General features: G+C 33.7%; 1 protein-coding gene across 1 annotated transcript in view; it reads left to right on the top strand.

Moving 5' to 3' along the window:
- LOC125052454 (sperm surface protein Sp17-like) overlaps positions 1-12,599 on the top strand; it is a 95,299-nt gene that overhangs the window by 1,680 nt on the left and 81,020 nt on the right. Inside the window, exon 2 of the mRNA XM_047653309.1 lies at positions 11,773-11,935. Within this exon, the coding sequence (XP_047509265.1) occupies positions 11,854-11,935 (82 nt within the window). The 5' untranslated portion in view covers positions 11,773-11,853. The remainder of the gene's footprint in view (positions 1-11,772; positions 11,936-12,599) is intronic.

Genomic DNA, 12,599 nt, shown 5'->3' with positions numbered 1-12,599 from the left:
GATTAATTCTATTAATTAAGTGTACAATCTTTTAACGTGATTAAATTTGACAAAACATAATTTTATGATAAGTGATATATAATATATTATAACTTAATGGTACATTAATAGATACTGCCTAGATTAAGATTTATTGAATTATTTATTATATTTATTATACGTAAGTAACAATACGTATACAAGTTAAACACATTAATTTTTTAAGAGTCTTTACTTACGAACTAAATAACGTTTATTAGTTATCATAACAATCAGTATTTACAATTTTCTTAACCATACATACATAGTTATAATAAAAAATTTATAAAAATAAAACTAAAACAAATTTAAAAAGTTTGGTCCCTGTGGCAGTGTACCTTTAACGCTGGCAGTATATCCTCCCTGTATTGCGATACTTATTTGCTCTTATTAGCTCTGGGGTCACCGGTACTATATACCAGTGAAAAATACATATACAACTCAAAAACACATTTTATAAGATTGTACGTAAGTAACAAGACATATACAAGTTTTTTGACTAATCTGTAAAATTAATTTCTTACTATGTTTGGCGGCCAAAACACTGTAACTTAATTTCGTAATATTTAATTTGTGGCAACCCTAATAAACAATGTATGAAGATTGCTTAGTCCTAGCTATAGTCTGTCTAGACAATAAGTGAGTAAGCTATTCTTTGCTCAGAATTTGTTTTCTCTTATTGAAACGACAAGAGGGAATTTATCTTTTATGAAGTCAAATAAATTCTCGTGTAATAAACATGAGAGAATTGTTGGCCTGGTGACTTCAGCGTGCGACTCCTTGAGGTCGTGTATTCGATTCTCGGCTGTGCAGTAATGTATATTATTTCTTTATATGTATATTTTTTCTTGAGACCCAGACCTCAAAAGGTTGTAGCGCCACTGATTTAAAATGTAAGCTAAACAGCACTTTTTTATTGAACTAGTATTACAGTAAAAATATATTATAACGACATCGCAGGGACTACTCATATTTGGTCGTAAAAACCGATAGTCGTAACAGACGTTGATAAAAATACTCATGTATAAAATAAAACTACATTTTATTTATTTCACATGAGAATTATAATAAAAAGACATTATAATAATAATAATAATATAGCCTTTAAATGTACATTAAAAAAAAACAAACAATTGTTCTAAACGATGTCTTTGTACACGAGTTTGACTGTATTTATTTATTATTGCATAGCTGGGTCACACCGCCTTTATTAATCGAATTTTTAATATTAAAATTGTTCTACCATTCTCTCTTCGGATAGATCGTGCTGAGAGTTGTGTCAGCAAGGAAACATCTGGACTGGACTATCTGTTTTCATGGGTTTTGTGGACAACGAGGCTTTCACTTAATCGGTCTTAACATTAGAGATACTGTAATAGACTGTTATTGGTTTTATATCAAAAGTGTAACAAAAGGTGCTTTAATGTAAAAAAGTTGGTATAAAATGCTATCAGTCGTTACACTGATCCATCTCTTTTCATTACACTATAAACACAAAGTAATAGACAGAGACAAATACAAATAATACTATTTGAAATTGTTTAAAATGGCTAAATAAATCACATTCTGGTTTGGGCGCCGTGTTCAGGCTCTAATGCTCTGTATTAAGTTACACATATACAGATAATCATAGGGATAAAATAATGTAACTGTTGCTCATTGCTTGCTTAATATTTTTAATACCCATACAAGTACACAAATACTGTGTATTTCAAGAATTTTCTCCATAGTAAGTTTGTACTCCCATTTTGTTCATTTTGCTCATAACGGAGTCGTTCCTGCTCTCTCAACACAGGATGCGTTTAAAGCATTATACCAAAACTCATTATAAGCTATTTCTAGTAACAATTGATGTATCTATCGTGCAATTTCGGAAGCAATATCAGGCCCATAGCGTGACAGCTCACCGCAACGACCTTGATCGATCTCATGTTATCTTTCGAAGACATTTGGTTTATCAATCTGGCTTTGTATTGGCATAAGAGGTTAAGAATATTTCAATTGAATATGTTTTTTTGTAACTGGAAATTGTCTTCTATTTTGTACCATTTTCTTTTACTGTATTTAGAGCTCTTTTCGTGTTTCAGATGTTATTATATATATCTATTAAATATATAATAACTGATGAATACCCGTGACTGCAAAATAATAATATTTAATTTTTATTACTGTCTTTTGTGACGTTCATAAGTGTACATTGTGTTTACGAATTATAAATAAAATTTAAAATTAAATTATGATTAAATGATTTTTTTATTTGATTTGATTTATTGTTAGTCCTTCATCGTAACATCGAAATTATGAAGCTTTAAAAAGCTTTAAATTATTTTAAATTGTACCTTGAAATAGAAAAAAAACATCTAAAAAATTTAACTAGTGGCTTCAGCGTGCGACTCTCATACCTGAGGTCGTAGGTTCGATCCCCGGCTGTGCACTAATGGAATTTTCTTTCTATGTGTGCATTTAACATTTGCTCGAACGGTGAAGACCCAAAAAGTCGACGGTGTGTGTCAGGCACTGGAGGCTGAGCACCTACTTGTCTATTAGATTTCAAAATGATCATGAAACAGATTCAGAAATCTGAGGCCAAGATCTAAAGAGGTTGTAGCGACACTGATTTATTTTTTATTTTAAAAATAATCTACGGCTTATTCAGTTAATGTGTAATAAACGTTATAATGATGCCAACGTATCTAGAGCATATTAGTTTCAGTTTGATATAAACTTGAATAATGAAATTTATTTATTTTGTTGAGATAGTTACGGCTACATCTTCTCAAATCATTAAAGGCAATGTCTCAAGTTTATATTAGACGGAGTTGAGCGAGAAGTTTGTTGTTATTAATAAAGTTGTGCGATTATGCTACATTCAATCTTCGGCTAACCAATGTTAACTAGAAACTTTATCAAGTACAGTTAATCACGCTTGTGTACGTTTCGGATTTCATAAAGCACTTTAAATATCGTCTTGTCTTGTCAAGAACTACTAACTGTGTGTTGAGAACACGTGTACAAATCAGGGTGGCGAGAATAAAACATGACAGACGAAATCGGAAACCATACGTTTATTACGACTTACTTTGATGTCCTAAAATCCCTAGATGAAACAAAGGGCTTGGTCGATCTTGAGTCTCGTATTCCACCTCACTCCAAGTCTTTCCGGCTCTCTTTGCCTCACGAACTGAAGGCTTGTTCCAATCAAGCGCCTGCTTGGGGATATTATTGGAATCTCTTCAGAGTGTATGACTATCCATTTCCACTTGCGTCGCTTGATCTGCTTTCTAATCGGGGTTTATTTAATATGATTGAACATTATAACATCTATACATATATCTAAGTTATGCTGTACCAAACATTTATTTATTCACAAAAATACATACACTATCCTAACAGTACTAAACCAAGTATCGCTACTGTGTTCTTACTCTGCGAACTTATAAAGATCTCGATAGTGTCGGAGGCAGCATTCAGAAAGCGCAACGTCTTTGTTAACGGGGACGTCTGCAACTTGTTCTGGCTCTTGGTATCGCAAACAACCTGGGCCTCCGGCGTCACACATATCCACTACAAAGAACCCAAGTTCTTGGAGAACACTTGGGTTGCTCACCACCCCCTGCAATACATTAAGTTTATCATAGACCATAAAGAAGAACGCATCATTTAGTCTTGTTTTACTATCACCCTCCTGTATGAAATGTTTGTCTAGAGAGTGCTTGGAGTGGATGTAAGACGCTCAGGGGTAGAGAATAGAATGAATATTCTTTTACAAGTTTGTTGCTCATAAAGATATGCAATCGGATTACAGATGTCTGTGAATGCTTTTAAGATTTCTCGGGTAGCGGCTTAGGCGGGGAGGTGGTTTCAGTTGCTATATTTATATACTTATTTCTTTTGTATTTTTTGTATATAATAGAAATGGCTTTGTTATTCTTCCTTTTTATTAAATATATATACTCGTTGACAATGGTTTGGTCAAAGCACCAAGTCATTGTTTAGAAGCGCGGCATCCAAAATTAAAATAGCCATGATGATCGCCAACCTTCGCAAGGAGATGGCACTATAAGAGATATATACGATCAATGCATCTTGAACTTTGTTATAAATATACATATGTTTTTTTTTATATGGTAAAAATTGTTAACTGTGCTTTATGTTTATGTTTGAATGTGTATTCCGGTTTTGGCTGTTGTGTATAATGTAATTGTTTGGATTTTGTTTATAGAGTAGTTGTAGGAATACTCATGAGGAAATTAATAGGGTGCAAATGGGCAGGAGACTCATCTGATTTTAAAAGTTACAGCCGCCCATAGACACACTAAATGTTAGTGCCAGAGGGCGTAACATTGCCTTACCGGCCTTTTAAGAATTGGTACGAAGGACCCTAAGTCGAGTTGTTTCGGAAATATTTCAATGAGCATCTGGCTCCACAAAATGGTGGTGCGAGTAAAATACTGCCTTAAAATGCAGTTGTGAAAAGACGGACGTCGGTAATAAGGGTGGAACTTCGTATTCTGCCTCGACGCCTTCGTATGATGAAACTCAGTTGCATTAATCGAAACGAATCCTTTGAACACTCTCCGTGGTAAATAACACACAACGCCAAGGGGTCAAGCCGCTCGGAAAGTGACTGGTTGTCGACGATTTGTTAATTATTTTTGAGTCATATATTTGTATTGAAAAAGTAACAGGGCCGTCAGAGGATTACCAGTATGAAAAACTATAATATTATACTAATATATATCCTATATATCCATTGACACATAATTATGTGATCTTTAGTATTTAATACTCTATAAGAACTTGGCGTTTTAAATTATGTAGAAAACAAATTTTCACGATGTGAAAGTCTCAAAAACCAGATAAGCTAGACACTTAGATAAACCAGTGTCGCTACAAATAAAACCTTTTGGAAGGAGCAACTTTAATCATCTTTATATTTTATTTAAAGTTCAAAAGTGCCATTTTAGGTGGTCTAATTGGAATAAATGATTTGACTATTTGGTCACATTTATTATGTGACTGTATGCTCTATTGAGTTACGGATATAGTGTGGTATATTTGAGATATTTTTGCAAAGATACTTTTTATGAAAGCACAATTGGAACAAGATATTTCCAAATTACGTCGCTGTTATTGTTATAGCATCAAATGCCGGGAATATCAGCGTGTGTGACAGCTTTTGTGTTATAGACACAGAGACGCCTTTAAAAAGCTTCGGATAACGGAAATATGGCTTTTGCGGAAATATACGACATAATATGTTTTTTGTAGAACCTCCTAAAAGAAGGTAAATGATAATGTTAGTAATTCAGGATAATGGAATGTGGCTACAGATTAAATCAGTTTCAAGTATAATTATCTATTTACATAGAAGTTAAATAAATAATAATAATAGTTTAATATTCCTAAAGTAATGCTGAGTTTATGCGTATAACTGTAAGTAACAATAGCGCTACAACTTTTTAGGTCTGGGCCTCAGATTTATGTATCTGTTCCGTGATCGTTTCTAATAGGCAAGTAGGTCAACCTGCTGTGTCTGACGCTCACCGTCGACTTTTTGGGTTGAAAGCCCTCCGTTTTCCTCGCGATGTTTTCCTTTCCCGCAAGAACGAGGTTAAATGCGCACATTAAGAGACAGTTGGTGCATCGGGGATCGAACCTACGACTCCGGAATGAGAGAGAGGGAGAGAGAGAGGAATGAGAGTGTTGAAACCACTAGTACAATACTGTTCAAAACTGTGAGTAACGTTAAAACGTGCAAACGTTACAGATTTTTCATAATTATTATAAGTGTAGCTAAAATTCACAATCGGATATCAGATTGGAATCACGATGTTTACGCGCCATTTGTCATATGATTTAATATAGAATGCTACTGATTTTTCCTGAGGGATATTAATGTCCTTTCTTGAAATGAATAAACTTTAAGAATATATTTCTTTTATATGTAGTATCTCTTTGATGTATAGGAGAAAGGATTTCTGAGATGTCTCAAGGAAAAGAGATTACGTGACAAGTGTGACGCCATTTTATGTGTTTCTTATTTTTAACATTTACTTTTTATAAGGTATTGTGCCTTTGAAGGTAAAATCTTTTTTAGTATTAGCCCAAAAGTAGTTTAAAACCTATATTTATTTGAAATTAATTCATGGTTCCTTCACATGGATTACGATTATATTTCGTAAATAGAGCAATTATAAAATTTAAAAAAAAATTGTCTAGAAAAATTTGTATAGGTACGTAACGTTCGGTTCAATCTTGAACCCACCTTTCCCCGGTGACGGGGTTTAAAAGTGACGGAGACTTTACTGGCAGTTCTTCTCGTCAATTTTACGATATCAGAACTGCCAGTAAATGTAAATTTAGAACCATTTTTACTGATATATAAACGTACATTAATTATGTGACTAAGGGTCTGTTTCACTATGTATGGATAAAGTAAAAATAGCTATGCAACACATAAATTATTTCGAAGATAAATTGTGCTATTTGACACTTCATCGGACTAACTTATGATGGACTTTATGTGACGAATAGCGCTATCTGACAGTCGTGAAACGCAACAATAATGTTTATCCTACCAATAAGTAATACATAGCTAATTTTAAACTTATCCGTACATTGTGAAACAGACCCTAAATTATATTTATATTCGATAAGTCGGAAGATTGACTGATTTGGGTACAAATTTAAGCAAGGAGTTTTTTATATTTATTTATAATATGTTACTTTTTATGAGCCTCGGAACTATAATATGCCGAATGCCTAACTAAAACTGGACCAGTTTCATTATACACAATATAAAAGACTATTGAGCAAACAGCATTCATCCAACACCAGACAGTATTGATCGTACTCCCAACTATTTAAAATTGTACTAAGTTTTATAACAAAAAGTCCTCGCAACGGCTCAACTGTTCGAAACTTTTATAGTGTTATAGAAAACGGACTTTTATCTTCAGTATTATAAAAGATTTTTTGTAAACACTCTTCGGGATGGTAACGTGATTATTTGGACACAATTATTTAATTTGAATTTCTTTTGAAACTGCCTCCTTTTGTGTACTTTAATGAAAGAGGAATTGGTATCAAAACCAAAATAAGACTTATACGGGCTCTACTGTTCCCTATCTTCCTGTATGGAGTAGAAACGTGGACTATCTTGGCTCGAGAAAGGCAAAGGATCGATGCCTTTCAGATATGGTACTGGCGGCGAATGCTCAGAATACCGTGGACTGCGAAGCGCACCAATACATCGACCCTGAACCACGCATACGGACTCGCCTGTCTATCATATGCCTACATCGAATTGTATCTTATTTCGGCCATACAATGCGCAGAGGCGATGAGCACTTGGACATACTGATCGTGGTTGGTAACACAGAAGGCAAATGATCACGTGGCCGTTCACCAATCAGATGGACCGATCAAGTGAAAGACTCATCGTCCTCAATGCTGTACACTGTCATAAGAGAGGCGCTGGACAGAAACCGGTGGAAACAGACAGTCCGCTCTAGATGCTTCGTTGCTGACCGCGACGCTCAGACATGAGCTGCCGATTAGAGAGAGAGAGTCAGCAAAGAGAGTTTAAAGGTATGGGATCTAGCCCTAATATTATTTGTTTATAAATGAAAGAATATTTAAGAAAGAACAAAACACAACAGCTTATTAACATTTATATCCGGATATAAAGAAAACATTTTTCAATAGAATTTATTTGAGATTGTTTGTTATCTATAAGTACCCATTAAACTAAAGACAGTTGTTTTTATATTTCCCGGTGCTGTTTGCATATGTCACATTATTAGCAGTGATTTCAATCAGATTTGAATACAATTTCTTCAACTAGAGGAGCGGATAAATCTTATTTACTGCTAGCATCAAAGCACATGATAGAAGAAGAGGCTGGGATAAGGGAGATGTCGTGGTTGCGGATTGTACGGGATTAGACCGGCATCACATCCGCCGAGGAGCTTTTTCATCTTGTGCAAGACACCCGGCAATTCAAGTTGTTAACAGCCAAACTTTAGTAATAAAGCGGCACCACACAATAACAACACATAACAGATACGGCTGTTTTTATCTATATACGGAAATTATAGTTTATCTGTGTTGATTCTGACAGTCTTACTCCAAGTAGACGATCATTAGCTCATATCATTGATTATACTGAGCAACCATAAATAATGATTGTATAGCTTAAATTAGATTGGTTAGAGTACGAAATAAATCTTCGTGGTGTGGCAAAGTTTTATTATTAGGAATCACGCGAGCTCGTCCGTCATTTATCTTTATTTTGGTTGATCTTTGGTTTTATTGGGTTAACGCGTGTTTTGGTGTACTTGTTGTTTTACTATATTTTAGAGATTCAGACTGTTATTAACCGAATATATTGTAATTATTAATAATCGTTATACATAATATTTCAAATTTAAGGAAATAGCTATCTATCTCTTTGCAATACAGCGTTAACAAACTAGAGACTAACTCTAGTTACTAATATAACACCTTGCTTTGGTGCTACAGTTGTATCTCTTAAGCTTCAAGGCTTTTAAAAGTTTTTCTTAAATGGTGGGCCTAACAAAACCACTGGCAGTCCCTAGTCTCCCAAGTCTGTTTTATCAGCACGGTCTCGTCCAACTCACACGCTACCAACACAACGATAGCGGCAGATGATAAAAATTCAAAAGCTACATAATTTTTTTTTAAAAACTTACCTTACCTTACCGAAACATTTAATAATTAGATTAGAACCCAATATAATGTACAAAACCACCTTAAAACGAATCTGGACTTATACGGGATACAACTGTGGGGAACGGCCAGCAACAGTAACATAGATATCTTGGAGAGATTCCAGACCAAAGCTCTGAGAACAATGTTTGGCAATATCCCTCATTGTATAAGCAATAGGTACATATATCTTGACCTCGGCCTAAAAACAGTTCGAACAGGAGGCAAACGGGCAGGAGGCTCATCTGATCTGAAGTGATACCGCCGTCCATGGACACTCTCAATGCCAGAGGGCTTACGAGTGCGTTGCTGGCCTTTTAAGAATTGGTACGCCCTTGTACGGTCTTTTATTGAATCTCCCTACGTCTAATTGGCTCGGAAATACTTCAGTGGGCAGCTGGTCCCACATAGTGGTGGTGCGCGGCAAAAACTGCCTTAAGAAACGCTAAGTAGTGGAACGAAGGACGTCCAGGTGCATTTAGTCGCATTTAGTTGTTTTTGTCAATGACAAATGTTTCCAATGTTAATATCACTGAAACATACGATGTCTGATTTCAATCAACAATTACCACATAAATTTCCAAACTAATTATCATAATTAACGAGTTGAAGTTAATTTTAAAAGCAAATGGCGTGATACACTGCCATAGTAGCTTGTTTGATCAATATTAGATTCAATTCAGCCTTTAACATGGAACTAGGTCTAAGTTTTACATTTTCAACTAAAAGAGTTAAATATAGACGACGTAAATGACTATGGCAAGATGAACAAAAAATTGGAGCAAAAAATAATAAACTGTTTCCCAAGTTACAATAAACGCAAAAGAGGAATAGGAATAAAATATGTTTATTATGGAATATAAGATACAGGTATCACTTATTTCACGTTATTTGTATCGGTAGACATCCCTACTCATCGGCAAAGAAGACAGAGGGTGTAGACAAAGAGAAAAAGCCGGCGGTAAAAACTCTCGGTACTCTTTTAAAATAGCAAATCATCATACCTACATAAAATATATTAACAAGACTTAAAAATTAGTTTGCCAAAGAAGATTCCGAAGATGTGTACGTTGTACGCACGAACTTTTTTTTATAGAACAGGGGGCAAACGGGCAGGAGGCTCGCCTGATGTTAAGACTCGCGAGTAATTACGTAGACAAGGGGGTCTTAACATTGACCTACTATGACAATATAAATTCACGCAACATGTCGTGATCATAACCTTTTAACAATCTGTTATTTCATACAAAACTTTGCAATTTAGCAATTTATTACATTTATACTTTAGACCTGTATTATCAAAATATGTATAGTACAGAGCAAAATATAAATTAATTAAAGATTTCATTTGGCGCGTCGTAGAAAGTACCGGTGACCCCAGAGCTGGTGCTTTCTTCGCTTAACGAATAAGTATCGCGAGGAAATGCTGCCAGCGTTAAAGGTACAGGGACGAAACTTTTTAAATTTGTTTTAATTTTCTTTTTATTAATTTTATTATTACTATGTATGTTAAGAAAATTGTTAATAATGTTTATTTTATAGTTATGTTCAGGTTTTAATAAACAATTTATTAAAAAAAATATACCTATAAAAAAATATATATATATAAAGTAGAATTATATATATGTATATTGTATATATATTATATATGTTAGCTACTGAAGTTGAAATATTTAACTACGTCATCGTGGTTTAGCTGTAAATTTAATTATAATTAAACGCCTAGGTGATTTAAGATAATTAACATGTATAAAGAAATCGTTGTAGGGCTGCTCAAAATTAATTTTTTTAACATCTATATTGTATTGTACAACTTAAAGAGCCTAGCCTAAACCGGAGACAGAGATATGTCAAAGAAGTGTTGGTACGATGATGATGATGAAAAATATTGTGATAAAACCTTAGCCCCAAAACGTCTACGGCGTGGATCAGACACAAACGGATGAGCAACTACTTGCGTATTAAATTAATGATTACGCAACTGATGATGAAATCCGATTTTTTCAGTATAGGAAATATATTATGAGTTTTTTAAAATTAAAATTTATTTTGTTTAAATTTAAATTTTATAAAGTTTCGTTGGCATCATTATATTAATTTTTTAGAAAATATTTCTAATGTAATTGGGACTAGAGACGTCCGTCCTTAGGTTAGTGACCTTTGCCTTTGCCAGACGTATTTAGTTTAGCCCAGACTGAAATGTGTCATGGATCGGCTAGACGGACTTAATGCTAATTGTACCATGTTAAAGTGCTCCACAGGAGAATAATATTGGTACATATCCTTTTAAAGCATCGTTACCATTTCTTTTATAATGAAACACATAACACATTAATAATAATTGTTTCATAATAAGGCCGCTACTGTCCGACGGAACGTATCAATTTTGATGATAAAAATAAACCAAATAAAAATGTTTGTAATAACGTAAATATAATTAATAATGCAAACACTAATTTATTACATTTATTTTTTATTATTTATTATCACTTGCTTTATATAATTTATAACAATTAACGTATATAAAGTAATCCTACAGCTAGAATAAATTAATATAACAAAAGCAATAACATAAATAATTACTAAAATATATTGTTAAAAGGAGTCCCTTTAGGCAAGGTTCCGTTGATACCGGCAGCGTTCGCTTTTGAATAGCTAGACTAATTCTTTGTCCGAGGTAGCTGCCAGCTCTTTGGTCTCCAGTGATGTCGATTAACCTTGTTGATATTTCCTTAAAACGCCTTATAGTGCTAGGACCACACGGACCAAGGGTCTCGACACCGAATGGGACAAAATCATTTCACATTAGTTATGTAATAACTAGAAAGGATATAAAAAGGATTTATAATTATATATGTAAAAAGTACGCCTTTAATTAATATAGATTTTGTTATAATAACTAGTGTTGTATTTATAATAAACGTCATGCCTATATTTTCTTAAATTTTAAAGCATGGTGTATAAAATACAAACAATTAAATATATAATGAGACGAGACCTAATTAGTTTTTTCTTTTTCAGATACAAGGCCCTAAAGACAGCAATGTTATAGTCCTAACAATAGTGTAAATAGTGTAGTGTGTGATAAAACTTAGTGTCAAAATGGGCTGCAATACGAGTTCCGAAGCCAAGTCGAAAAAAGAAGAGAAGGATTCTCAGGAAAATAAGGCGAATGCCGCGGCAGGTAATTCTTTATCAAGATAGATATCCATTTATAACACGTTATAAATTATTAGTGTAAAAAGTATTAGTGGTCCTGGCCAAGACATCAGCGCCAGCCCTGTCTAATTTCCAGCAGCAAACACGACTTCTATGTTAGGTGTTTGTACTACGCGACTACAAGTTGTGAGAGTATTACGGATATTGAGAAATCAAAGTAATAAATTAATAAATCTAATAATTTCCAATAAACCAATGATGTGATATATTTTAGCAAAAACACTAAAATGTTTATAAGAAAACTTACCGGGTACCGTGCCAAATGACGGGCACGAATATAGTACAGTAGGACTTGCAAATAAGAAAAATTAACAATGAAATGGATGTAAACATGTTTGCTTCGGTGAGCTTGTGGTGTTTTCAGGCGGATAAAGGTTTTCTGAAAGAAATCGGCCAGTTTTTTTATAATTCAAAATTATGTGGGCAATAAAGTGGATACTATAGAAGTTATCCGGATAATAAATGGTGGCCCAACAATGGCTCGTCTTCTAAATCCCCAATAGATATTTTTTAAGTAATTATAGCTCCACTGTTATTAATTGAAATTATATAATCTTTTATTTTGTAAACAGTATTTATATTTTAAATATATAAAATAAATTTATTACATACACAGTAACTGGTTTAAA

This window comes from Pieris napi, chromosome 9 (genome assembly GCF_905475465.1).
Source record: "Pieris napi chromosome 9, ilPieNapi1.2, whole genome shotgun sequence".
NCBI classification, from domain to species: Eukaryota; Metazoa; Arthropoda; class Insecta; order Lepidoptera; family Pieridae; genus Pieris; species Pieris napi.
This window is presented reverse-complemented; position numbering and strand designations above follow the sequence as displayed.